The sequence below is a fragment of the Mercenaria mercenaria genome, chromosome 9 (assembly GCF_021730395.1).
Source record: "Mercenaria mercenaria strain notata chromosome 9, MADL_Memer_1, whole genome shotgun sequence".
Taxonomy (NCBI): Eukaryota; Metazoa; Mollusca; class Bivalvia; order Venerida; family Veneridae; genus Mercenaria; species Mercenaria mercenaria.
Window position 1 is genome coordinate 45,685,528 of NC_069369.1, and position 27,110 is coordinate 45,712,637.

At 35.4% G+C, this 27,110-nt stretch overlaps 1 protein-coding gene and 1 long non-coding RNA gene across 2 annotated transcripts; one reads left to right on the forward strand and one right to left on the reverse strand.

Moving 5' to 3' along the window:
• Positions 1-226: 226 nt before the first annotated feature.
• On the forward strand, positions 227-25,159 carry LOC123547015 (zinc finger and BTB domain-containing protein 24-like). Its single transcript, XM_053551321.1, has 6 exons — positions 227-367; positions 11,734-11,839; positions 13,962-14,525; positions 17,658-17,803; positions 20,335-20,692; positions 23,388-25,159. The coding sequence occupies exons 2-6, from the start codon at positions 11,734-11,736 to the stop codon at positions 24,839-24,841; spliced, it is 2,628 nt and encodes an 875-aa protein (XP_053407296.1). The 5' UTR covers positions 227-367; the 3' UTR covers positions 24,842-25,159.
• On the reverse strand, positions 1,260-4,326 carry LOC128559505 (uncharacterized). The gene is made up of 2 exons (XR_008372414.1): positions 4,128-4,326; positions 1,260-1,565 (listed from the first exon to the last, which is right to left on the reverse strand). It is a non-coding gene; the product is annotated as an uncharacterized LOC128559505 (long non-coding RNA).
• Positions 25,160-27,110: the final 1,951 nt, after the last annotated feature.

Consider the following 27,110-nt stretch of genomic DNA (forward strand, 5'->3'; position numbering starts at 1 on the left):
GGATAATATGCATTGTAAACGTTTATTTATTAATTTAAAATATTTACTTATAAACATATCTCGAGTTCATGGTCTTATTTCACTACGATGTCCTTTTACATGTCTGTTCGTCATTTGAACATCACTTACCAAACTTTGTTGCGTTTTACTTCTAAACCGTATTCATATAGATAACCGGACCTCCAGATAGCACTATATGGGTTAACGGACTGATAGCACATATTCTGATTTAGTGGTGTTCAACCTCAATACAAAACGAGCCACAAATAACAACAACAACTTATTTTTGATAACAACAACAAGATCGAATATTTTATGGACAGCTCCGCCAATATTAATAAAGCTGTCAAATTTCGATAACAGTAAGGTCAGTCGTTTCTAAACTGTCTAGAATAGAGCAAATCTTAAGGAAGCTTGTAAAAGTGGAGGTAAGCCCCCCAAAATATTTCGTAGTGTACAAACACCTGGATATGTAAAATTTCGGATAAAGATAAAAAAAAAATGCAGATACATGTACTAAATATGTTTTCCTCCGTTGACTTTTTGACCAGATAGACACGCAAGAACATGAAATTAAGTGTTAAATTTCAATTTGTCATCTGTATCAGATAATTTACTGTGAAAAGTCCAAAACTTCTTGAAGTAATAAATGCAAATTAAATCTTCTCTGGGAAAATGGCCTCGGAAATTGTCTTAATTATGCAAAATTGAAACTTCATGAAGATATTTTTATGCATCGGATGTTGAAGACCCAAAAGGCATATAGAGTTTTAAAAACCATCCATCCGTCATTCTGTCCATCTATCACACTTCCTTGTGTACTCAACTTTTTTACGTGGACGCATTGGTTGAGAGGGTATCAAGTCAGAACGTCCCCTAGTCAAAACGTCCCCTGGTCAAAACACCCCCATTTTGGTCAAAACGTCCCCCATTCAGTTTAGAATTTGGTCAAAACGTCCCCCTAATTTTTTTTGTATTAGATCATTTAATTCTTTTTAATTAATTCATATCTTTTAAAGGGTTTGAAACTTATGGATTATGTTTTGATAATACACAAAATTTTATGATTTATTAGCACCTAAATTAATGCAATCAACACCTATCAACTATACATGGTTGTGCATTAATTGTGCTGAGGGCTTAATATTAGTAGGTCTTATAAACCCATTAATCACCAGTAATAAGGTGTGAACATTTATGAAGGGAAAATCTTTTCTTCTATACAATCTAAATTTGTGTAGAATGAACAAAAATCCTGATCAGAGTTATAACTTTATTTATAAAACATTAATAAAACATCAGAACAGTCACAACTGCATAGTTATTAAGTAAAAATCACATATCGCACTATTCATTCACTGTTCTACACCAAGAAGTCAAATTCACAATATAATAATTCAAAGTGTTCCAGCTACACAATATCAAGAAGTCAAATCCACTCCTATGCTAGTTAATGTTTTTATCACAATTATTCCTCCTCGTGAACTGTTGTAGTGAGCCTGGGTTTGTAAATGGTGCTCATCTTTTTTAGCAAGGAACTTGCAGACATACCCCCTGCATGGTAGCTGTAAAAGACATAAGAAACATTTATAGGAGATAGAAATGCATACATGTCAAGTTTCCCGGATCGTCCGGGAGTCTCACGGAATTTTTGTCCATTTCCCGGACATACGGAAATCAATTATTTCTCCCGGAAATCCAAAATTCCAAGGTAATGGTTTCCTACATCAAACTTAATCCCTAATTACACACTTTGCCTTACGTAATTTATCACTCTACTGGTATATTGATAAGAGTTTAACAAGATCACGCACTGATGACATTCTGCAGACAGGTGTGTACTGTGCTATTTTTAGATTGTGTTAATTGGCGAGTGGTGAAACTGACATAATATGATGATAAGACAGGAACTTGTTTATTGAAGATTTTAAGTGTGAAAAGATATACCGTATAACCCCGTTTAAACGCCCCCGGGGGCGATGCATTTTACGAAAAATTTGATCCGAACAATGTCAGTAACTCGTATAAACGCCCCCCTGTTCATCCCAATTCATGCACTGACATAACCCGATACGTAATCGTACTGGGAATCTGTGTAAAGTCGCGCGCTGAGTGACATCATCCGAGTTAAATTCGATCAATACTGTAGCATTTATAGCGTGGCATATTCAGTATCTTTAATACACACAGTAGATTTATTTGTGCCATGCCTGTTGACGTGTTTAAAAGTTTGTGTTAATAAAGTGTGTTTTTTTTTTTTAAATTCATTTGTATTGTTATGGAATTGTTATTATCTGGATATTATTGTGTTGGATCTAGGACCAATTTTTGAAGGTAAGATTTTTTTATTTTCCCCAAAAAACGTTGGGGGGTGGGGGGGGGGGCGTTAATTAGAGGGGGGGCGTTAATACGGAGTTATACGGTATTTAAGGATACTTAAAGAGCCGACCTTTATTGGAGTGATGGCAGTCATTACCACTGATGGAGAAAACAACTAGAGATAGGTTATAACATTCTTTCAACAGCTATGATTTTCAATTAATTTTCATTTTGATGAGTAAAAAGCATTTCTCAGTATAGATTCAAAATGGTGAAATAGATTTATTTCCAATCAATGTTAGATCCTGTTCATTTGCAAAAAAATCTAAGACTGTAAAAAAAAACTGCAGATTATTCACATTAAAGAAACTCGCCAGTATAAAAATTCATCCAAATTCCAATTCCTCTGCTCAAACCATACTGTAAATTGTAATAACTGAATAAAGTTACAATATATGTATATAATTTTTTTTTGTTTACATTGCAGAATTTCTAAAATAAACTTTTCCAATCTTTCATTTTGGACAGTACCAGTAACTGTTAAAAGCTAAGGGTGCTTACAAAAAGATACTGATATATGGCAAAAAGTGCAGATCATGATCAGACTGCATGGACAATTTACACTCGTCGCAAAGGTAGAATCAATCGTATTCAACAGGATTAAGGTTAACATGTTTAAAATGCAACTTTAGTACCTAAAAACATTGCCCAAATCAGATCTTATCTGTTACACAGTTTTAGATTCGACCAAAAATTTCCTAAAAAATGCTCCTCGAAAAAATCTCCTGGATTTTCATCAAATATCCTGGATTTTCAACTGAAATCTCCTGGAAAATTGTCCACGGAACTTGACATGTATGGAAATGACAAATTATGCATAAGTAACTGAAAAAATATAGTAAGAGAATGATATTACTGAAAAGAATGTTAATACATTTTTACACAAACTATAAATAATAATACCTTTTTACACAAACTATAAATAATTTTCCGAAAAAATCTCTTATCATGCTGTTGCTGGAAGAGAAGAGTCTTATAAAATTCTTAAAATTTTATATCAAGGCAGTGAAATACTAATAGCATGAACATAATCGCCTGTCCAAAGTTGCGAATACTCTGTCCAATGCATGGACCTATACTTTAAGATAATTACTTCAAATTTTAAGATTTTAAAGATAAAAGAATGTTCTTAATGAATATTTTGTTATCTTAATTTTGATTTTTTTGGTCACTAATACAGGTTTCCTCATGGAACGACCCATTATTTCTTTTTAATTCTGGTACTTTAAAATAAATATTTTTTATTTATTTCTCATTCCATTCAATATACAGAATCTCTTGATTGAATTAACATCTACTGATAACACATTATCTCCTCCTATTGGATTAACTTGACAATGCATTGATTACTTGTATATTTGAATTTGTTTGCTTTCATAATGTGATTATGATCTGTATATTGTTTATTTCTTTCTGACCAGATTTTACAATATTTTATAAAATAAAATAAAAATATTATTAAATGGTAAAAGGTAGTTAATCAGATTTTGGTCAGCTAATGGAATGTAAACATACAAACTGTATAACTCTATGTAATGGGCCTTTTTGTTCCTTAAATAATGTATATATCTAAATGATGTATAATTTTATATGATGTATAGTTCAGCCAGAAAATTACATATTTGCCAAAAAAGTAGTTAGACAATTCGGAATATGATAAGTATTCCGCAAAAGATATTGTTTACTGAAGTCTAGTAATTCAAGAAATCAATAATAATAATAATAATAATAACATGAATATAACTTACCTGTGTCACAGGTTCTGTGTTGCCAGCTGCCATACGAGTCGCAGGCAATGGCATGTTGACGCGGTCTGACTTCGTTTCTACACTTAATGCAAGGATACTCCATAAATACGTTATCTTATAAAAGCACCGATATTTAAACAAATAACAATCCAACACACTATTCACAGAGACAGACAGTATACATACACTAGGATACTAAGAAAATTAGTGGTTGAATATAATACACGGCTACTAAACGTTAGCGCCGCCACCACCAAATTGTGGTGATAAGGAAAAGAGCTATCGACATTTCCGTGGTGCAGCTATCGCCCGTTTCTACTTGTAAACACGTGAGTAAAATTTATATTTTATCTTATATTTTCATTGATAGAACATTTTTCGAAAATCGGAGAATGTAGTTCCGTGTAACAACACTTTTACTACAGGTTGGCTGTAATTTCATTAAAATATTATGCAAATTGCGGTGTCAGAAGCTTTTCTTCCGAAAAGTATTGTCGGCCAGTATTCGAACACCATTCCGATGGTTAGACACACTGTAAGAACATACCTGCGCATGCAAATGGTGTAGAAATGAATTACACGTATTCCCATACACCAAAGAATTACGAAAAACACAGTAAAAAGTTAAAACACGACTATTTTTGAAAGTGGTGGCGCTATCACTCAAGTGGTGGCGCTATACAGTAGTGGTGGCGCTGTTGCATATGATTAGTGGCTGATATATTCAATTTTAGTATATGAAAATGTCTGTCTGCAAGCAACGGAAATTTTACAATAATCGAAGTTATCAACCTATCCCACACTACACCCAAATTACGTTACTCAACAAATACATGTAGTAACCTCTACATGATTGCAAAATAATCTACATGTATATGAATTCAGACTGTACATTTAAGCTCTGTTGATTAATCATATTTGATCGATTGGAATTGAAAATGTACTGTACTCACTTTTCTGAAAGAATTGTGAAAGTAAGGTCTTTTATTTACAATGACATGCAGACGACGTATAAAAAACAAAGGGAAGTAACTTTCAGAATCTTAAAATAACAAATAAATTCAACACTATCTTCAAATTATTTCCTGGACACAAATCTTTGTTTGAAATAAAAAAATATTGCTACTATTTTTCTTGACCTGAATTTAACGTACACTTACGTTTGTATTTAAGTAAAATATTTGAATGTTAGAAATAATTCTAAATTAACATTTTAAACAAAGGAAAATATTTACTTTGACTACAAGAGTCCTAAGGGTCTGTGAGTATTTGTTCTTTTTTTTTCTTGGATAGAGAATGTTTCATAAAGGTAAATAAACTATGATCGTGTTTTTCTTTCTTTAATAACATAATTCCTTGCAGGCAAAATTATCAATTAGAGAATGTTGGTGTTTGTTTTGTTCCGGATGCGTCAGCAGTTCATATTATTTAATGCCGTAACAGCGCCACCACTACTGTATAGCGCCATCACTAATGATATAGCGCCACCACTTTTAAAATCCTGGTATATCTCTTCTAACCCAAAATTCTATTATTCATGATGTGTGCGTATATAATTATTTATCATTTATACACAATTTGCATGCGCAGGTATGTTCTTACAATGTGTCTATTCAGCGGAATGGTGTTCGAATACTGGCCGATATGAAATTGTGCCACTGTCAGATTTGGGAGAAAAGCTTCTGACACCACAATTTGCATATTATTTTAATGAAATCACAGCCAAACTGTAGTAAGTGTTGTTACACGGAACTACATTCTCCGATTTTCGAAAAAAGTTCTATCAATAAAAATATAAGATAAAATATAAATTTTACTCTCGTGTTTACAAGTAGAAACGGGCGATAGCTGCACCACGGAAATGTCCATAGCTCTTTTCCTTATCACCACAATTTGGTGGTGGCGCTAGCGTTTAATAGCCGTGTAATAGTTATAACTTTTTCCACATTATTTAATTATTGTGCAATTAAACTTTAGATACTTAAAAAATAATTGTTTACAAACATCTTGTTTTATGATCCATTATCCCTTTGTCCTCATGCAGTTGTACCAATTTCATTTATAACATAACAACATTATAATTTCATTTAATTTTATTATTAAATAACAGAAACCACTTTTTCACTATATAAACATCAGATATAATTTCTCAACAATGCAATATAACATTCTAAAACTAATGGTTTACAACATTCTAATTAAAAACTATGCATGTAAAACAGTATAATGAACATTTAATATTTACCAAATTAATTTAATTAATATGTATTTACATATGTAATTTTTAAGGGGGGTATTTTGACCTGGTAATTTTTGGAAGGGAGGTGTTTTGACCAGAAAAGGGGGACGTTTTGACCAAAATGGGGGGTGTTTTGACTTGGGGACGTTTTGACTAGGGGACGTTTTGACTAACATCCGGTTGAGAGGGCATAGCCCTTTCCTACATAGGCGATGGCTCAGGGTTCGCTTCCTGGCCACTCCCATTGCGGTTTGACCTTGGGCAAGGCACATTTTATCACATTTGCCTCAGTCGACCCGCCAGCAAATTGCTGGTATAACTGGTTTTAACTGTTCTTGAAATAGGGTCGCTCAAAAGCTCTACAGTACAGAGCTTAAGTTCATTGTTTCACAAAGCGATTGTAAATAAAATTTACCTTTACCAGAGTAACAGATAAGCTGCATATTTGCGTAAATACCAAATTAAATTTGCAATTTACGCAATAGAATTTTTTGAATGCATATCAAAACTCTGAAATTCACTCATTCACTCTGAAAGCTTATCTGTTGCTCTGCTTTACCTTTTACCTTTACCATTACCTTTACATTTTTAATCCAATACAAACATCCTTATTGATCAGGTGAGCATGTGGTAGTCTTTTAAATACACTATTAGACTAATTAGTCTGTCTATTGGGATGCTTTTAAGACATGTCGCTTAAACAATTGCAATAAAGGAATGTAGGGGAGCCTGGGAGGGAAATAAGAGATGTCAACTATTAATGACCTGTGATAATGCCCTGGCGAGAACCCTGCTCAACATGAAGTTGACATAACTTGTGCATATTGTTGAGACTGGTCATGACCAATTACTATTTTTTTGAAAATTTGAAAAATTTTGTAGTTTCCATTATTAAATGGTAATATTCTACCTATAGTTTGGGTCTTTTTAGCTCACATGAGCCAAAGGCTCAGGGTGAGCTATTGTGATCGCTTACCATCCGGCGTCCGGCCAGCCATCCGTCCATACTTTCCTTTAAACAACATCTCCTCCTAAACCACCAGGCCAGTTTTGATAAACTTCACAGGGATGTTGCCTGGATGGTTTTCTTTAAAAATTGTTCAAAGAATTGAATTCCATACAGAACTCTGGTTGCCATGGCAACCGAAAGGAAAAACTTTAAAAATCTTCTTGTCCAAAACCACAGGTCATAGGGCTTTAATATTTGGCATGTAGCATCATCTAGTGGTCCTCTACCGAGATTGTTCAAATTATCCTCCTAGGGTCAAATATGGCCCCGCCCCGGGATCACATGGTTTACATTGACTTATATAGGGAAAACTTTGAAAATCTTTTTGTCCAAAACCACAAAGCGTAGTGTCTGAAACTGCAAGGCCTAGGCTTTTGATATTTGGTATGTTGCATTGCCTAGTGGTCCTCTACCAAGATTATTCAAATTATGACCCTAGGGTGAAAAGAGCCCTCACCTAGGGGGTCCCAATTTTTACAAAGACTTATATAGGAAAAAACTTTAAAAATCTTATTGTCTGAAACCACAAGACCTACATTGTAGGCCTTTGATATTTGGTATGTAGCATTGCCTTGTGATCCTCTACCAAGATTGTTCAAATTATTACCCTAGGATGAAAAGAGGCCCTGCCCCGGGGGTCCCAAGTTTTACATAGACTTATATAGGAAAAAAAAAACCTTCTTGTCTGAGAGTTCAAGGCTTAAGCCTTTGGTATTTGGTATGTAGCATTGCCTAGTGGTTCTCTAACAAGATTGTTCAAATTATGCCCCTGGGGTGAAAAGAGGCCCCGTCCCTGGTAAAAATTATCTGATCATATTTCCTAGACTGTTTAATTATAATTACCTGATGACCCGAAGTAATTAGGGGTCACTTGACCTAGACCTTGACCTACTGACCTACTTTTTTGTTTTTTAAGATACAGCCTTGAAATTTGGATGACATATACAGTTTTGCACACCGATCTTAATAGCATAGAAATTTGGACCACGTCGATAACTTTTGATAAAGATTTCAATACTCATCTTTAATGTTCTTAGCCCATACCCTAATGACCTACTTTCTTGTTTTTGAAGTTACAGCAAAAAGATTTGGACCTTATGTACAATGTTTGATACAGATTTCGATACTCATCTTTAATGGTCTTAATCATGACCTACTTATATACTTTTTCGTTTTTGGAGTTACAGTATAGAAATTTGGACAACCTGTATATTTTTTATACAGATTTCAATACTCATCTTGAATAGTCTTAATCGTGACCTTCTGACTTACTTTCTTGTTTTTGAAGAGATACAGCATGGAAATTTGGACCACATGTAGAATTCAATACGCATCTTAAATATTATTAACCCTGACCTACTGACCTACTTTCTTGTTTTTGAAGCTACAGCAAAGAGATTTGGACCACCTGTATAATTTTTTAACAGATTTCAGTACTTATCTTGAAGAATCTTTACCATGACCTTCTCACCTATTTTTTGTTTGTTTTTGAAGCATTAGCAAAGAATCTTTTTCAACCAAGTAATTAAACTCAGCTGAGCTATATAGGGCCATCATGGCCCTCTTGTTTAAATGAAAGTATGTGTACCTTTTAAGCTTGTAGTGTATTTTAAAAAGTAGTCTTATGTTGGTTAATTGGGTAGAACCAACACTAGGTTACATTTCAAATTCACTCTCAACTTATAAAGACATACAAACTGTTCATTTTTTAACAAAGACTGTTTACCGGTCTCTACAGCTTTGATGTGTTCTGAAATATAAAAAGAAATGTTAATGTTCTTCTTGAACTTTTGGATAGATTTGGCAATTTCAAATTTTGAAAAGAATTTATCATTTCAGTGCATTAATACAATATTTAGCCGTCAAATTTATAATAACCGATAAATAATTGAAGGTCATTACCTTTAGATTTTGCATGTTTATTAACAGCATCTTTTTTCAGAATAGCAGTTCCTGCTGTGAATGTGTTTGAATTTTGAATTCTTATGCAAGAATCGCAGAACATCAATCCTGCTTCACTGTCAAATCGAAGCCAAAGATTTTTTACTTTCCAAGAACTGGCGATTCCTTAGCAATTTTAGCTTTTTTGAAAGTGGTGTTTGACAAGAATCTTCAATCGGACGTTTAGATCTAAAAGAAGCCATTGCAAAAGTTTGACAAGTGGCAATTTGGACTAGTTCCATGCCCGTTTTATAGTCCAGGACACGGAAATCATATTTTTCACGCATTTTTCTTTTGATCAGGCTAAAGAGAAAAAAACTGGTATAAACAAACACTCATGTGTAATTAATTCCTGGTGATTGCCAATTTTAACAGTGTTTGAAAAATCATCAAACAATTTATTGTTTCGCCAATTATTTGTTAAAGGATTAAAATCATTTAATCAGTAGTAATTAAACAAATTAGTAAGTGCTTATTCCTTACCTGGTAATTTATCCGATAATACCAAATTACCTTTCAGAGCGCAGACTGTCTTTTTAATCATTTTATCAAACTGCATCTTGTCATTGTATGTATTAGCAACTCAGTGCGAGTTTTAGGCGTTTACTTTCACTTGCATCATAATAAGGTAATTATCGATATGTATAGAAATGAAGTTTTCATTATGGAACGGTTCAACCAACCTACAGGAAATGTGTGAAGAAGTCCAGTAAAAAAGAAATTGATTTTTATGAAAGAAGGATTATTACTATATTTCAAGGTGTCCACCAAGCAGTCTGTGCCTCGTTTCGGATAACAGTGTGCAGATAACTCTGCATGTAACCATGGAATTGGAAAAGGGTCCATTGATTGCAAACTGCAACCCATGTGTCAAGATGTTTATTGCACGTGTTACTTCACACAGTTGCATAAAATGCAGACTGCGTATTGATATCGATTTTTGTCAACACAAATTGAAGGCAAATTACCTGAACCAGTCAAAATTCTAGAAAGGTCACGATTCAGAACAAACAAATATGTAGACATTTCCATTTTCGCCACTTGCGATTTTTATGAGCCACTTTATCGCAAATTCACCAGTTGGCTCAAGTGGCGAACGACAACATGCGTACTGATATCCGAAACTTGCATCTGAAAGTTTTTATATGCAAGAAGCTTTATTAAAACATATTCTAGTGCTGCCAAATATTTCTTGCAGCAGACAACACCCAGGGTGCACACTACATACCTTGTGACAACACGGATGATTAAAATTTAGTTGTTTACGTTCATTACAGTTTGTTAACTTCCAGTAATCTAGAGGAATAACTTGCACCTATAAATTTTAGGATTTAGTTTTTGGGGTCAGTAAGTCAAAGGTCAAGGTCACAGGGGCCTGAAACCTGAAAAAAGTTTCCGTCCAATAACTTTAGAACCACTTGACCCAAAACCTTCAAACATGGTAGCATGATTGGGCTTATGAAGTAGATGACCCCTATAGTTATTAGGGTCAATAGGTCAAAGGTCTAGGTTATGGGCCTGAACCCTGAAATTGGTTTTAGCCAAATAACTTGAGAACCACTTGATCCAGAACCTTCAAACTTGGTAGTATGATTGAGCTAATGAAGTAAATGACTCCGGTAGTTTTGGGGTCAGTAGGTCAAAAATCAATGTCATGGGTAGGATCCTTGAAAACGGTTTCCGCCTAATAACTTGAAAACCACCTGACTCAGAATCTTCAAACCTTGTACATGTAGCATGATTGGGCTTATGAAGTAGATGACCCCTATAGTTTTTGGGATCAGTAATCAAAGTCACAGGGGCTGGAACCTTGAAAGTGGTTTCTGCACATTAACTTTAGAACCACTTGACCCAGAACCTTGAAACCTGGCAGCATGATTTGGGTGTAAGGAGTAGATGACCCCTATTGTGTTTTGGATGAGTAGGTCAAATGTTAAGGTAAGGGGCCTGAACCTTGAAAAAATTTCTGCCCAATAACTTGAGAACCTCTTGATCCAGAACCTTCAAATTGACAGCATGATATTCAGATAAAAACCAGGAACTGTATTTTTATCAGAAGGCAAATTTCAGTTGAACATGGGCAGGTCTTTTTGGCTGTTCTATTAAGATGTTGAAAAAATTGATATCCTGCAATTATTTTGCTTTTCTTGGAAAGCAAACCACTTATTTTTGTTGCAAGTTTCTATAAAAAATTTAAATATAAGAGTAGACTGCTATTTTTTGTGCATTTATACAGATATAAATCATATAGTGGCGCTTCTTGCAAATCGTTTAAGAACAACTAGCAAGATTCATGCATTAGAAAGAAGTCGTATATACAATGTAAATGCACAAAAAAGTATTTAATTCTTAATAATTTTTTATCAAAAATATATAAGGTCATGGAATTGCTCATACACATGTATATATTATTTCAGATGGGCAGTATAGAGCAGTACCATATTTTACTGTATCTAAGCAAGGAGCAGGAAGATGCTGTAAAATATCTGTTTAGTAAGAGGAAATGGATTTACCAAAGAGAAGGTGAGTGTGTCAGTACTACTTAATAAAAGTGACATTGTTGAGGTAGAAACTCAAAGTTTCAACAATAAAAAATAAAATGAAGTCTATTTATTTATATTTATTTCTAAATCCTTCAAATAACCAGATATTATTTTACAGTTGTAAATTTATGAAACTTTCTTTATGACGATAAATAAGTTTTAAGATATTCTATCTACCTGTGTTTGCAAAGAATGACAGTGGTAGATATTTTATCTGGTACTTACTAACATATATGTATATAAGTTTACTACCCTTGCACTGTCCTAATAAAGTGGAAAAAACAGTTTTAGTTTAAAACTCAATACGGTAACTTGCTTTTTTCCAGTAATGGTATATTGATGTACATTAGTTGAAACAACTTATAATCATGAACCACTTGATGGATCTTCTTAAAACTTGGTCTGTACTGTAGCAACCTTTTATGAACCTTTATCAATTTGTTCAGATGGTTCCACTTGGCACCTTTAAGGGACTTTCTCTTGGCCCCTTTCATGGGTGGTGAGAGCTAAAAATGAAAATCCAAAATAAAAAATCCATGAATCACTTGATAGGTCTTCAACCAAACTTGGTCTGTAGTGTTTTCATCTGGTTCTGTCTCAGATTTATTAAAATCTTTCAGCTTGGCTCAATAGGGAATGCCACAGTTGAAAATAGAAAAACCTTCAAACAACTTTTTCTTGTGAACACTTGATGGGACTTCGCCAAACTTGGTCTGTAGCGTCCTTGTATGGATCATTTTATCATATTTGTTCAGATGGTTGCACTTGGCCCCTTTTATTGGATGCTAGAGACAGAATTAGAAAAAACGTTTAAAGAACCACTTCTCACGAACAACTTGATGGATCTTCTGTAGCATCATTGAGTGCTCCTCTCTCCGATCTCTTAAGATGGCAGAGCTCCAGATAAGCTTTTGGTGGAATTGGGTATTTACCCATCACTTTTTGTCTGAATTGGGTATTGGAAATCTGAATTGGGTAAAAATAATATTATTACCAAGGCTTTTCAAAAGTAATTTGGTATTTGCTAAAACCAATTGGGTATTTCACCAATCTTGCACAAACAATTGAATTTTTTTTTTCTTGTGGCTAAATTGTACTGGATGAAACATGCATTTATCATTAACCTGGTTTGACTATTTTTCTAGATGCCTGTAAGGAAGGTAAATATGTGTATTTTGATTTATAGTTCTAATTACGTGTAATTTTAACCCATGATATATTTTTCTCCAATTGTTTAATTTTTTCTGGGAAACTTTCGTTCCATCGTGTTTTTGGCACTTTAAATGCAGTCGGAGATCAATTAATCAACAATATGATAAATATGATCCGAACGATGTATTCACCGCAATATGTGCTCTCCCGTAAGATGTCGGCCAGTATCGATGGCACTTTATTATCACAAACAGATAAACTGTCTTTGCTAAACAACAAAATATCCTTCTGTTTTGTAAATGTTTGTGCTGCAACAATGTTTTTCTGTGAAGTGATCAGTTTATTGGCATAATTTTTTTGTTTACGAAGGGTCCAAATAACACTGATCAGACTGAATGGTCACATGCTTTTTCCAGTAACGTATAACCAGTCTGTTGTCTGGCATTAAATTCTCATACCCGTTCTATAATATGGAAAATATGCAAGTGATTTTTTAATGTATGAATTTAATTGGGTTTTCTGCAACTTTAATTGCGTAAATATGCAAATATGCAGCTAATCTGGAGCTCTGAGATGGTCTCGCTTGGTCCAAGCCACAGCTAAAAGTAGAAGGAAAAAATGCTTTAAACTACCTCCTGTCATGAACTTCTTGATGAATCATCACCAAATTTGGTTTGTACCATCCATCAATGGACCTGTCAGCTTTGGTTATTTGCAGCATATTGTACAGGATAATTGTGTTTGCAAGGTCATTGAATAACCAGTACACTGTACATTATTGAAACCCATACCAGTACTGTGAACTTTGTTGATGTAACTATACATTCCTGGCCATCTGTTTTGCTCTGTAATTTTGCATACTTATGGAAAGGCACATATAAATTTTAAAAATAATATATATACGGAGTGAACTCTATGATTACAGTAAGTTATTCTTTGTTTCTTTTAAGTTGTAAATGAAGAACTCTTTAGCAAACTTCAAGAACTGAAACAGCCTACAGAAAGTCAAACACTGGATAGAAAAGATGCCACAAATAATGCAGCTTGCTCAAAGTCTAAATGGAAGACAATACAGACAAAAAGTGATGGAACTGGTAATTCAAGTGAACTTCAAAAAGTTTCCAAAGTTAAACTTCACAGGAAGAGGCTACATAGGGATGAAGAGTGTGACAAAGTTAAGATTGGAAAAAGAAATTGTCACAGAAAGAACAAAGAAGAATTTAACAAGTTAACTGATGTAGTAGAAGTATCAAAACAAGTAACTGAGGAAGGAAGTGTAAACAAAGAGTTATATGAAGTAGAGAAACCAGATAGTTTTGAAGGACAACCAAATGAGACAAGAAGTGAACTAGATGGAGCTTTGTGGAAGAATGATAGGAAAAATCATAATATTGAAAAACAAACTTCTGTTAAGTCTTTGGAAAATGATGAAGATGGTGAGGACATAGAAGATGAATACAAGAGACCTCAAGTATATAACACAGAGGATGAGATAGATGCTGATTCAGATACAGGTATTGTATCATTTTAGCTCACCTGAGCATGACATGTTCATGGTGATCTTTTAGGATCATTATGTCTCCCCCATACATATTGTTTTTGCCTCCGCCGTCTGTCCATCCGTATTATGCATGTCCAGCTTTCACAGGTCAAACTGCTGACCGGATTTCAATGAAACTTCACTGGAGTGATCAGTATCAAGCATAGTTGTGCATATCGCCATCACGTTTCGCTTTGCTTCACAAAATGGCCGCCAGAGCTAAAAACAGAAAAATCTTGTCCAGCTTTCACATGTCAAACTGCTGGCTGGATTTTGGCAAAACTTCACAGGAGTGATCAGTATCAAGCCTATTTTGCATATCGCTGGCACATTTTGCTTCGCTGCACACAAAGGCTGCCAGAGTTAAAAATAGAAAAATCTTGTCCAGCTTTCACAGGTCAAACTGCTGGCTGGATATCGAGGAAACATCACAGGAGTGATCAGTACCAAGCCTAGTTGTGCATATGGCTGGCACATTCTGCTTCGCTGCTAAAAATGGCAGCCAAAGCTAAAATTAGAAAAATCTTGTCCGGCTTTCACAGGTCAAACTGCTGGCTGGATTTCAACAAAGGTTCACAGGAGTGATCAGTACCAAGCCTAGTTGTGCATGTCGCCGGTTCGTTCCGCTTCGCTGCACAAAATGGCTGCCAGAGCTAAAAATAGAAAAATCTTGTCCGGCTTTCACAGGTCAAACTGCTGGCTGGATTTCAACAAAGGTTCACAGGAGTGATCAGTACCAAGCATAGTTGTGCATATAGCCCGCACGTTTCGCTTCGCTGCACAAAATGGCTGCCAGAGCTAAAAATAGAAAAATCTTGTCTGGCTTTCACAGGTCAAACTGCTGGATGGATTTCGACAAAAGTTCACAGGAGTGATCAGTACCAAGCATAATTGTGCATGTCGCCGGCACAGTCCGCTTCGCTGCACAAAATGGCTGCCAGAGCTAAAAATAGAAAAATCTTGTCCGGCTTTTACATGTCAAACTGCTGGACAGATTTCCACGAAACTTCACAGGAGTGATCAGTACCAGCCTAGTTGTGCATATCGCCGACACGTTCTGCTTCTCTGTACAAAATGGCCGCCAGAGCTAAAGGTATACATAGGGGTGAGACATGTTTTTGTGACAAAAACACCTAGTTAGATGTCTGTTGTTTGTCTGTCTTCTGTTTATAATTTCCTTTGAAGAATATCTCCTTATAAAGCACTAAGCCAGTTTTACTGAAACTTCTTAGGAATGTTCATTGGGTGGATCCCCTTTTAGATCCCTTCAAATCTAAGTCATTCTATGCTGAATTTTGGATGCCATTGCAACAAATAGGAAAAGCTTTAAAAAAAATTCTATGCATAAGTAGTTAGCAAGATTTCAGTACAATTTGCTCCTTGGGTGATCCACCAAGGGGCAGGGCTAGTTTTCTCCATATTTGTACATGTATATGAAAAACTTCTACTCTGAAGCTGCCCGATATCAAAATATTTTCACGGAAAATCCCTTGGGTGATCCTCAGCTAAGTCCGTTTTAGCCATTTTGATTTGTTGACTAAAACACAGCATCCCATGGGTGGAGCTTAGTTTCTGTATATTTCTGAAACTGCTAGCCCAAGTTAATAATTCCACATAAATGTTCCTTGGATGACCCTGCACCAATTCTTTTAGATTTGAAAACATGGTCATAGGAGTATTCTTTTAATGTATTGCTGGCCTGGTTTCAAATAATGGGGACCCTTTATCAAAAATGTCAAGGTTATTTTGTTTTTCAAACAACATGGTCTTGGTCTTGTAACTTTTCCCTACATGTGTGGTGTTGAAGCTTTAAAATTCTTGCCTACCTAGCAGGGAAATTGTACATTTGTCCGAGAACGCGCCAGGGATAGATATTCCTGTCTTTCCCTAAGGAAAAATCTTGTCTCAGATAACGTGCACTAAGGTGATGTCACATAGTACTGGCACTATTGTGACATCATAAACTATAAAATAATGTCAGGAAATACCCAAATCTATTTGTCTCCACGATCTATTTTGACCGTGATAGGCAAGAAAAATTATCTTACATGTCTGCCTGTGTAAGACAGCTATTTTTCCAACCCTTGGGTCTGCTTGGATAAAAAACCTCGCTTACGCTCGGTTTTCCATTCCACACTGTCCCTCGGGTAGGGAAAACTCCGTCTTACACAGGCAGGCATGTAAGATCCTTATAATCTTTGCTACAGAAACAGTTGGCCAGATTTTGAAATGATTCCACACATATATTCCTTGGGTGAGCCAATCTAAAAAAGTTGTCCGAATTGTTCTGATCATTGAAACAGATGGTTTCCAGAGCTTAAAATAGAAAAACCTTTAGCCAACATTTTTATCTCCTTTAGCCGTTACAGTTTTGACTGAAATATTTTTTTCTTGCAAAAAGTATCTATATTTTCTGATTTCATCTTTAAGAAAGCATGTTTTGGCCATCAAAGGTAAAAATAGAATAGAATGCTGTCCTAAATTTCTGGTTCTGTTTAGAAATACACAGTGTAAACATTTCATGGAGCCTGAAAGAGGAATAAACCAAAGTAGTATTCTAATTCTTTTGATTCATCAGAATCCACAGCTGCCAAAGGTAAAGGTAGAAAAATTCCGAACTTCATCGTCTCCTAAACTGTTGGATCTCTTTTGAAATAATTTGACAGAAATGATGCTATGGTGACCCTTTATATTAGTTTGTCCAAATTTTTCCAACTTGCCTAAAACATGGCCACCAGAGGGTGTGCTAAGTGTTTATTGTGATTCCTGTATAAAGTTGTAAATAACAGCTTGCACAATTTCAAAAGTTCCTAGATATTTTCCATGCATGACCCTCTACCAAAATTGTTTAGACCAGCTGAGAAAGGCAGATAAGCAAACAATTGGGTATACATAGAATAGAAACTGTCCTTTGTTATTTGTCCTATACCAGATTAATGTTCCTTTAAGAACAACAATTTGATACTATGTTGTAATACCATACTTCTTCAAAGCATGATTATTTCATAAATAAATTGTTCATTGAAATGTTTCTTCTGTAACTGAAATCCTTATGACTGACTGTTTTACTGTAAAAGAAAAAAGAAACTTTTAATCTCTGATACAGATGATTTAGAATATAACAGAAATGACAAGAGCAGATTAGTTGAAGACGATACCATAAAGAGTGGCATTGGTGGCAGTGTGGAAGGCATAGAGGATACAATAAAGAGTGGCATTGGTGGCAGTGTGGAAGGCAGAGAGGAGGCTAAGGTCAGTTTCTTAATGAAATTTTCTTTTATCAAATTAACAAACGAACTATTTATTCTGTCTGTATCTACCTATATTTATTTTCTTTAAAAGTATTCAGTTCACCTGATCAAATCCTTATTGCGATCCCTATGTGTCTGTAGTCTATCTTGTTATGTGCATTGTGCGTTGTTATTAATTTTTCATGCCCCAGGTGTAAAAGACCCAAGAGGCATATAACCTATGTGAAAACTGGGTCATGTTGCTTGGAAAACTAGGTCACTGTCAAATTATAGAAAGAAATCCTAAATCGGTTACACTTTTTACGTGATCTTTATGAAACAAGGTCATTGTCTTTAAGAAGTAAATTGCAGTTTCAAATCCTGGTCACCTTGTTGTAAAAAATCACTAGATCGATTCATTTGAAAATCTGATGAGCCGTCTAGAAATAAAATTTTTGACTGGATCTGTGTTTAATGTTCTCAAGCAATAAATTCGAATCCTCTGTGAGATTGTATAGCACAAAATCTAAAACTTTGTCTTGTATAATTTTAGAATTATCTACCATTTTATGCCTCCGTCATAAAATGAGGTGGGGGGGGGTGTGCATATAGTGTTACCCCTGTCCGTGTGTGTGTTCGTTTGTCCGTGTGTTCGGGAAAGGCTGATGTTCGTGTCCGGTCCATAACTTCGACATGCATGGTCCGATTTCAAAATAATTTGACACAAATAATAAGCATGGATAGACAATTTGTCTTGCGCAAAACCAGGTTTATAGCTCAAAGGTCAAGGTCACAGTCCTTGGTTGAACTTATCCAATTTTCACTACATATATACTGATAATGTGGTCTTGGTGTCCGGTCCATAACTTTGACATGCATGTTCCGATTTCAAAATAATTTGACACAAATAATAAGCATGGATAGACGATGTGTCATGCGCAAAAACAAGGTCCCTAGGTCACACTTAGAGGCACATGCAAGAATGACTTTGTCTTGAGCATTTCTTCTTCATGCATGGAAGGATTTTGATGTAAGTTGCCCCAGTTGTATACCCTCATGAGACAGAATGTCATGCGTGAGAATCAGGTCCCTAGTTTAAAATTACTTCCCTTTGTTGTTACTGTAAATAGCTTATATTGTAACTTTCTTATAACTGGTCGTAGGGAAAAAACAAGACCACTTTTCTATAGTACAACATGCATGTTACATCCAATTTTGTGAAGTATTTTAACCTATCTCTACCTGGTAAGGATTTTTGTGTGGACTTAGGATTTTTTTTTTTAAGATTAACTTCTCTTAGTTGTTACTATAAATAACTTATGCCTGTGACCTTTCTCATGTTGAGGGGGCATCCGTGTCTGTGACACATTTCTAGTTGTACTTAATTTTGTATTTCTGTTTTTTATGTGAGACCAGTTCAAGTACTGTAAACGTTCAAGGTAAAAGCTATCTCAGACAAGTCTCCAAGTACTGTAAACGTTCAAGGTAAAAGCTGTCTCAGACAAGCCTCCAAGTACTGTAAACGTACAAGGTAAAAGCTGTCTCAGACAAGTCTCCAAGTACTGTAAACGTTCAAGGTAAAAGCTGTCTCAGACAAGCCTCCAAGTACTGTAAACGTTCAAGGTAAAAGCTGTCTTGGACAAGCCTCCAAGTACTGTAAACGTACAAGGTAAAAGCTGTCTCAGACAAGCCTCCAAGTACTGTAAACGTACAAGGTAAAAGCTGTCTCAGACAAGCCTCCAAGTACTGTAAACGTACAAGGTAAAAGCTGTCTCGGACAAGCCTCCAAGTACTGTAAACGTACAAGGTAAAAGCTGTCTCGGACAAGCCTCCAAGTACTGTAAACGTACAAGGTAAAAGCTGTCTCAGACAAGCCTCCAAGTACTGTAAACGTACAAGGTAAAAGCTATATCAGACACGCCTTCAAGGAGAGTATGAATCCCCTTTATTGATAGCTCTAGTAGTTTTAGGGGTCAGTTTGGCAATGGTCACGGTACAGTGTACACTGGTTACTTTTTCTATTTAAAACTGAATAACATGTAGGCTTTTCTATTAATAGCTGCAGAAGGCCTGAGGCTGTCAATTTCATTGGATGTTTGCCTCTTTATGATAATTTGATTACTGATTTTATTTTTATGCTCCCGAAGGGAGGCATATTAGTTTTCAATTGTCCGTCCGTTCGTTCGTTAGTTCGTCACAATGTTAACTTTTTGCATGAAGGCACTTTACTCGCGAACCACTGCACCCAGGACCTTCAAACTTCACATGCTGATAGTACTTATTGAGTACACGACCGCTACTGACTTTGGGGTCACCAGTCAAAGGTCAAGGTCACCAGGTCAAAGGTCAAGGCGCTGCGGGGGCATTTGTCACCATTAGTGACAGCTCTTGTTGGGTTCAGTTAAGGTCAGAGCTTTAGGTCGCAGTGGTTTTGAGGCTTAAAATGACTTTTGAGCAAAATTATTACTGTACACTAAATGTTTAATACCTAGTAACTTCCAAGAGGCTATCGTGTATACATGTATATTTTAAGAAACAGCATTTGCTTTTCAGGCTGACATAGAGAATACAGCAGAGAATATATCAGTGGATCAAGCCTATTCAGACAGTGAATATGATAATGAAGTAAACATAAGGCATGAGTCAATACCAAAGAAAACAAAACATAGAACACTTCTGTCAAAATTAAAGAAAAAAAGACTTAAATTTTTACATACCAAGGAAGAGGAATGTGAAAAGCCAGTGAGACTGGAGAATGGGAAAGTTTCTGCTGAAAGTCTGCCCATTCAGTGTTTCCATTGTGATCGTAGATTTGCTTATGAGAAATATCTTAAGAAGCACATAAATCGAGTTCATCCATGCGAGTCCATTGGGATGTATTGTGAATACTGCTCAGCAAATTTTAAAAGGCGTAAGTTGAAATACTGAGAAATATCTTTAACTTGCTAGAGACCACATTTATGACTGTATCTTCATGTAACTTAGTCAAAATGTTAATCTTGATGATCTTTAGGTCAGGTTCAAAATCTGGGTCATGTGGGGTCAAAAACTAGCTCACCAGGTCAAATCAAAGGAAAAGCTAGTTAACACTTCAGAGGCCACATTTATGACCATATCTTAATGAAACTTGGTCAGAATGTTAATCTTGATGATCTTAAGGTCAGTAGGTCAGGTGAGCAATACAGGGCCTTCATGGCCCTCTTGTTCTTTTATCCCTTAGAAAATGTCTCAAAATGACATTTCCTTCAATATTTGCATTTGAATAAAACTTTCCACAAATCTAAAAAATAAATATTCCAAATTTATACATCAGGTTCCATAACTGTACCTTTCATTTTGACTGAAACAGTTACCATTTGGACTTGGAAAAATATGGCAAAATTTTTGTTTATTTGAAAATTCGGGTAGAATGCACTTTAGCAGTCCCCAGAAGTTTACAATGTGCATGTGCAGCAAGTTAGGGGCAAAGAGGGGTGTGGGGCGGCAGCATTCCCTAACAGCAATTCTATTAACTAAAAAATAAGTTACCACTAACTCCATTTAATTAGTTAAGCATTTAAATACTTTATATAGGCCGTACTGTAAAGTCAGTAAGCTGTCTCAGACAATCTCATACTGTAAACGGTTCAAGTGAACTTCTCAAAATCAAGGTACTGTAAACGGAGGAGCTCATGAAAGCTCCAAGTACTGTAAGACAAGATAAACATTCTCAGCAACCTCAAACTGTAAACAACAAAGAAAACTTCTAAAATCAAACTTAGTACAAGGAAGGTTCAAAACTTTCCCAAGAACTTTTAGTACAATAAGAGTGTTGGAAGCTCGATATTGAAAGTAAAAGTAAAAGTGTTCACAATATATATAAAGTTTCAATGTAATAGCAAATTACATCCCTTCAAGTGGTTTGTATCTTTATGCCAAATTTTAGGGTACCCTTTGAAGCAATATAGTAGGGACATTACTTTTCATTTCCTAATGATCATGTTTTTTCTTAGCGAGAGGGCCAGGCAAATTAAAAGTTGACTTTTTGCCATCTGGCATATAATTTCGTAATATAATTGAGGGAAGGAGGATATTGTTTTTAATAATGTCACTGTTGTTTTACAAACTTTTCATTGGCTTTTTAGCTCCCTGACACAGTGACAAGGGAGCTTATTCTGTGTTGATCACCCTTCGTTCGTGGTCCCGTCAGTGTCAAGTCCGTCGGTCGGCGTCCGTGCGTCCCGTACACAGCTTTTTGTCTGCACGTAGGTGGCTTTAGTTCGCATGGATTTGAGCTTAACAAACTTGAGCAAATTTATACACATGAATACTCGACTTCCTTCTGAACGGCACGTGATCATTATTTCAGAAAGTTAGCTGGCCCTGAATAGGGAAAATCAGCAATATTTGATCAAGTCTCCAATGCAGCGTATATTTAATGAATATAGATTATATTTACCAACAAACTGAACAACTTGTCAAATTTAAGAAAAACTTACTTTTTAACCAATCCAATAGGGTTAAGTGAAAGGCCCATGAGAGGAGAATGGAAGTTTCCTGTGAAATAGCTGCTCATTCAGTGTTTCATTGTGACGTAACTTTGAACAATTCTTTAAGCACATAAATCGAGTTCATTCTTGCGACCTGGACTGTATTGTTACTGGTCCAAATTTAAAGGCCTGAAAGGAAATATAGCTATTTTAAACCTTGTTGCCACATTAGCACTTATTTATGATTGTCAATGTTAATCAAACTTGGCATCAAAATCTGGGTTGTTAAAACTAGCTCACCAGGCCAAATCAAAAAAGAGGTTAACAGTTAAAGGCCACTTTTTGAAGCATCAAAACTTGGTCGTTAATTTGATGATCTTAGCAGACATGAATAAGACTTCATTTATGGTTTTATCCTTGAAACAAAACTTTCCTCAATAATATCTTCACAAACAAATAAATTTAATTTCATAAAATCAGTTCCAATTGTACCTTTCCAGAGTAATTTATATATGGACTTAAAATATTGGCAAAATGGTTTTATAAAAGTACGGTAGAAGACTTTATAGAAGTTTAAATTATTTCAAAGTTGGATGGCAACAGGGTGGTGGAGCTAACTATTTCTAAATCAGATTACCCCCTTTATTTCAATTAAGAATTTATACTAACTATATAAGGACCGATCTGAAATGTCATTTCTGTCAAAGATTTATGGTTTGCATGAACTCAATCAGTTTTAACGTTCAATAATCTTACTTTGTTAATTACTTTCCCATTTTACTTCAAATAAAAAAGCTTATTTTTTAGGGTAAACTTTTTTTATCTTTAAGAGTTGAAGGGAAAAATAACATTTTTTAGATAAACAGTGTATGTACCTCAAATTTTTACGTGTTTTGATATCTTGTATGCAAATTTTGTTTTTTGCAATTTGGGGGTTAAAATTTCTGTCCCTCATTTTTTTCAGCATGTCCTTTAACTTAGAATTACTTTTTTCTCGGGACTTTCTGTCATCAATGGATTGTGAATTGAAAAGGTGCAACGATTTTACATTTCATTGCTCTTTTGATGAACACACTTAGCTTTCTTGAAGTTTGTTTGAAAGTACTGTATTTCACATAAACATAATATTATTTTCAGGTCCAGATCTCTATGCACATATTAAGGAAGCTCACCCACACAGAAGAAACAAGAATATACAATGTGACCTGTGTGGGAATGTGTTCAAATCCAAAGGATCTTATGATGAGCATAGGAAGGCTGTTCATACAGATATTAGGGCATTTGAATGCGAAATTTGCAATAAGACATATAAATCATTCAGGGTGTTGAAAATACATCGACTGCGGCATGGACCAGCAAATGAGATTTGTAATGTTTGTGGCAAAACTTTCCGGCTAAGGTCAGAGGTGAAACATCACATGAGAAGACATATGAATGATCGTAGAATACAGTGTGATACATGTGATAAGGTATTTTATCGTAACAGTGAGCTGAAAAATCACCAGCGGATTCACACTGGTGAAAAACCTTACAAATGTTCACTATGTACCTATGCATGCACAATTAAGGGTAATCTTGATAAGCATTTAAGAACACATCAGAAAAGTGGCAATTCTAATAAAAATGTGTTTGGAATTAGTGGAAGGAAAGAGAAAGTTAGTGAAATGATTCTTCAAAGTCTCCCGAGAAATTCCTTGGCTAATGTATTACAAACTCAGGCAGGTGTAAGTGATTCCATGATTAATGTTTTAGCTAGAACTGATGACATAGATGCCAGTACAGTCAGTGGCAGTTCTGGAGAACCGATTGTTGGTATTATTCCACAAAATGCCTCTGAAATGGTTTTAACAGTGGTCCCAGCAAATTCTGGAGAAACTATTTCACCTAATCATAGAGACAAAATTGTTGAAATTTTAACTAATACTGAATCAAATTTGACTAACTTGTGGCTTTATCATGGATTAGAGCAACAAGAAAGAGCTGCAGTTGAAACAATACAGCAGTGGCAAATGAAAGGCTATGAGATAGCACATGGTACAGAAAATATTTCACAGCAGTTGAGCATCACACAGGAGAACTCCACATTGCAGTCTCAAAATACAGGTGGGCCTGATGACTGTGAGAGTACAAGGGAGGCCCTTGTGTATACACAGATGAGAGCAGCTGATAAAATAAAGCCTAGAGAAGCTGTGATTACTGATGTGGTTGCTAATGCCACTGCTGCTGCAGGTATCCAGGTTGTCTACCCGGCTAATACCCAGTCTGATAAACATTATAACTCAACAGAATTAAAAGATGAACAAAAACTGAACCCTGTATCCTATTACCAACAGGCTTGTTCAAATTTGTTACCAAAATTGCCTGAGATTGGGTCTGTGCAATGGCAACAAGTCACAGATAAATCAGTTGATGCTGGTACCCCTTCAGATGCAGTACACACTCCTGTATATGCCCAGCTGAAGGCAGGAGAACAAATTACCAAGGACAATAATATAGCTGTGGCCTGGGCTCCAACATCTGACAATAGTAAGGATATACCAGCAAATAACCAGATAACCATTGTACATGGCTTCCAAGAGAATATATTTTAAATTTCCTTTGAAAATAGTATTTGGTCAATTCTCAAGTTACCATGTAAATTGCCAAACAATATGTTTTTGTGATGAATTGAACCAATGATGCAAGGATTAAACATATATTATGACTGTTCATTAGAATGGTAGTATCTGTTCATGAAACATGCATATATACATATCTGTATTTATATGATATTCTCTAAAATTCATAGAATGCAAGTTTTAAATGCTGCAATATTGCAATATCTTTGAATTAATTAAATGCTACTTTTCATAATACAAAGACTGTGCAATATAGCATGATGTACTACAAGTAGACATGTATTCACAGTATGATTTTGTTTTTCAGTTTACTGACCTCTTTGCATTTATAATTAAAAGATGTTTTTACACCTTGAAAATGTCAGACTGTGTATCATGTAGTATGTGAGAAAGTTAATCCTTGTTTACATGACTATATTGGAGTCGCACACCAAGGGTTTAACATGAAACTATCATAACTTGATCTTTAAATTCAGTGAGTAAGCACTGTTTTCCTTTTAGCATGTCTCTCTGTTGTTCTAGAGGCTTATCTTTAAGACTGTATAACGGATTTTCAAATAAATACACCTAAGTTTTTCTCATGATTATATGACAAGATACACACATGACCAAGGTGACTAGTCCAAGGTCAGCGCCACACTTGGAGGTCGAAAGTCAAGAACAGTAACTCCGATCATAGCGAACTCCTCGCGACAAGCAAAATCTGTTTTTCCAGAGTTTGTCATAAAGGTATAGTGAACTGATCCCTTCTAAACAGTATTTGTATAACAAAAAGAATTATAAACTAATCTGACTGTTTGCTTATTACAATGTCAGACATATTAGAAACATGATGTTTACGTAAAATCCTTCTACAGTTTTCTGATTATGAAATTTTTGGTGTATGCAATATAATTGGAACATGAAAATTGGCTCCTTATGTTCGATAATGCCCTACAAGTGTGTTTGGTGTAACAATTTTATTGTACCCCCGAACAACAAAGTTGTAAGTGGGGTATACTGGTTTCAGGTTGTCTGTCTGTCTGTCCATAGACACAATCTTGTGCGCACCAACTCTCATCCCCTTGACACAATTTAATGAAACCAGTAACAAAAGTAGCTGTGCATGGTGCATGTTAGGTTCTTTCAGAAAAAAAATTTGCAGAGTTACGAGACTTTACTTATTTACTTACTGTGTTCCATCTTCTTATAGCCATTTTATATCTTAAGATTAGATGTGGAGATGAACTGCACCATCTTCTGCAGGCCGCTGGCATCTCCCCACTGCATGTTCTCTAATGGGATGTCTGGGGGCCAAACATTCTCACGTGCTTCTTCCAGATAGAAACAGCTCTGCAGGATGTGGAATGGTGTTTGATCCTCTGATCCGCACTGACACTTAGCTGTCTCTGCAAGACCCAGCTTCTTCATATGTTTTCTCAGGCCACAGAGTTTGTTTTTGTTACTATACTATATACATAGAGTCTGCATATGCAATCTTGTGTGCGCCTAATCTCCTGAACCCATGCACACAATTTAATGAAACTTCTCACAAATGATTAGTACGTACCCTAGTTGTGCATGGTGCATGTTAGGTTCTTTCAGAAAAAAATTCTGCACAGTTATGGGACTTTGCTTTTTGTTAATATACTATATGTACATACAGTTCCCATATGCAATCTTGTGCGCATCTAATCTCCCGAACCTTTGCACACAATTTAAAGAAACTTTGCACACGTGATCAGTACCTACCCTAGTTGTGCATGTAAGTTCTTTCAGAAAAAAAATCTGCAGTGTTATGGGACTTCGTTTTTTGTTACTATTCTATATACATACAGTTGACATAATTATGCAATCTTGTATGCGTCAAATTGCAATGTACTGTGTCACTAGTATGTGTGGGGGGTACAGTGATAGCTCTAATTTTACATAGACTAAAGAATGGGGAAAATTAGGTAATTTGAAATTCATACTGATAACTGGAAATTTGTAACAACTGTGTCCGTTACTTTAAGTGGTTTATTGTGGCAATATTTAGTGTCTATTCTGTATCTCCTAAAGCATAGGAAGAGTTTTCATAAAAATACACTGTAGCATTAATGATTAAAACCTCATCAAGACAATGCATGACCCAGGCAAGAAGGTCCATTGTCAAGGTCACACTTGGAGGCCAAACCTTAAATTACTTTGTTCTGTTTGCATCATACTGTTTCAACTGATGAAAGGATTTTTATAAAACTAACATCAAGACAACATGCAGAGC

What these genes read in the sequence shown, in the direction of transcription:
- LOC123547015 (XM_053551321.1), top strand. Translation starts at nt 11,734, where the DNA reads ATGGGCAGTATAGAGCAGTACCATATTTTACTGTATCTAAGCAAGGAG. An exon ending in ATGGATTTACCAAAGAGAAG is followed by an intron (nt 11,840 to 13,961) that starts GTGAGTGTGTCA and finishes GTTTCTTTTAAG; the next exon opens with TTGTAAATGAAGAACTCTTT. An exon ending in AAGGCAGAGAGGAGGCTAAG is followed by an intron (nt 17,804 to 20,334) that starts GTCAGTTTCTTA and finishes TTTGCTTTTCAG; the next exon opens with GCTGACATAGAGAATACAGC.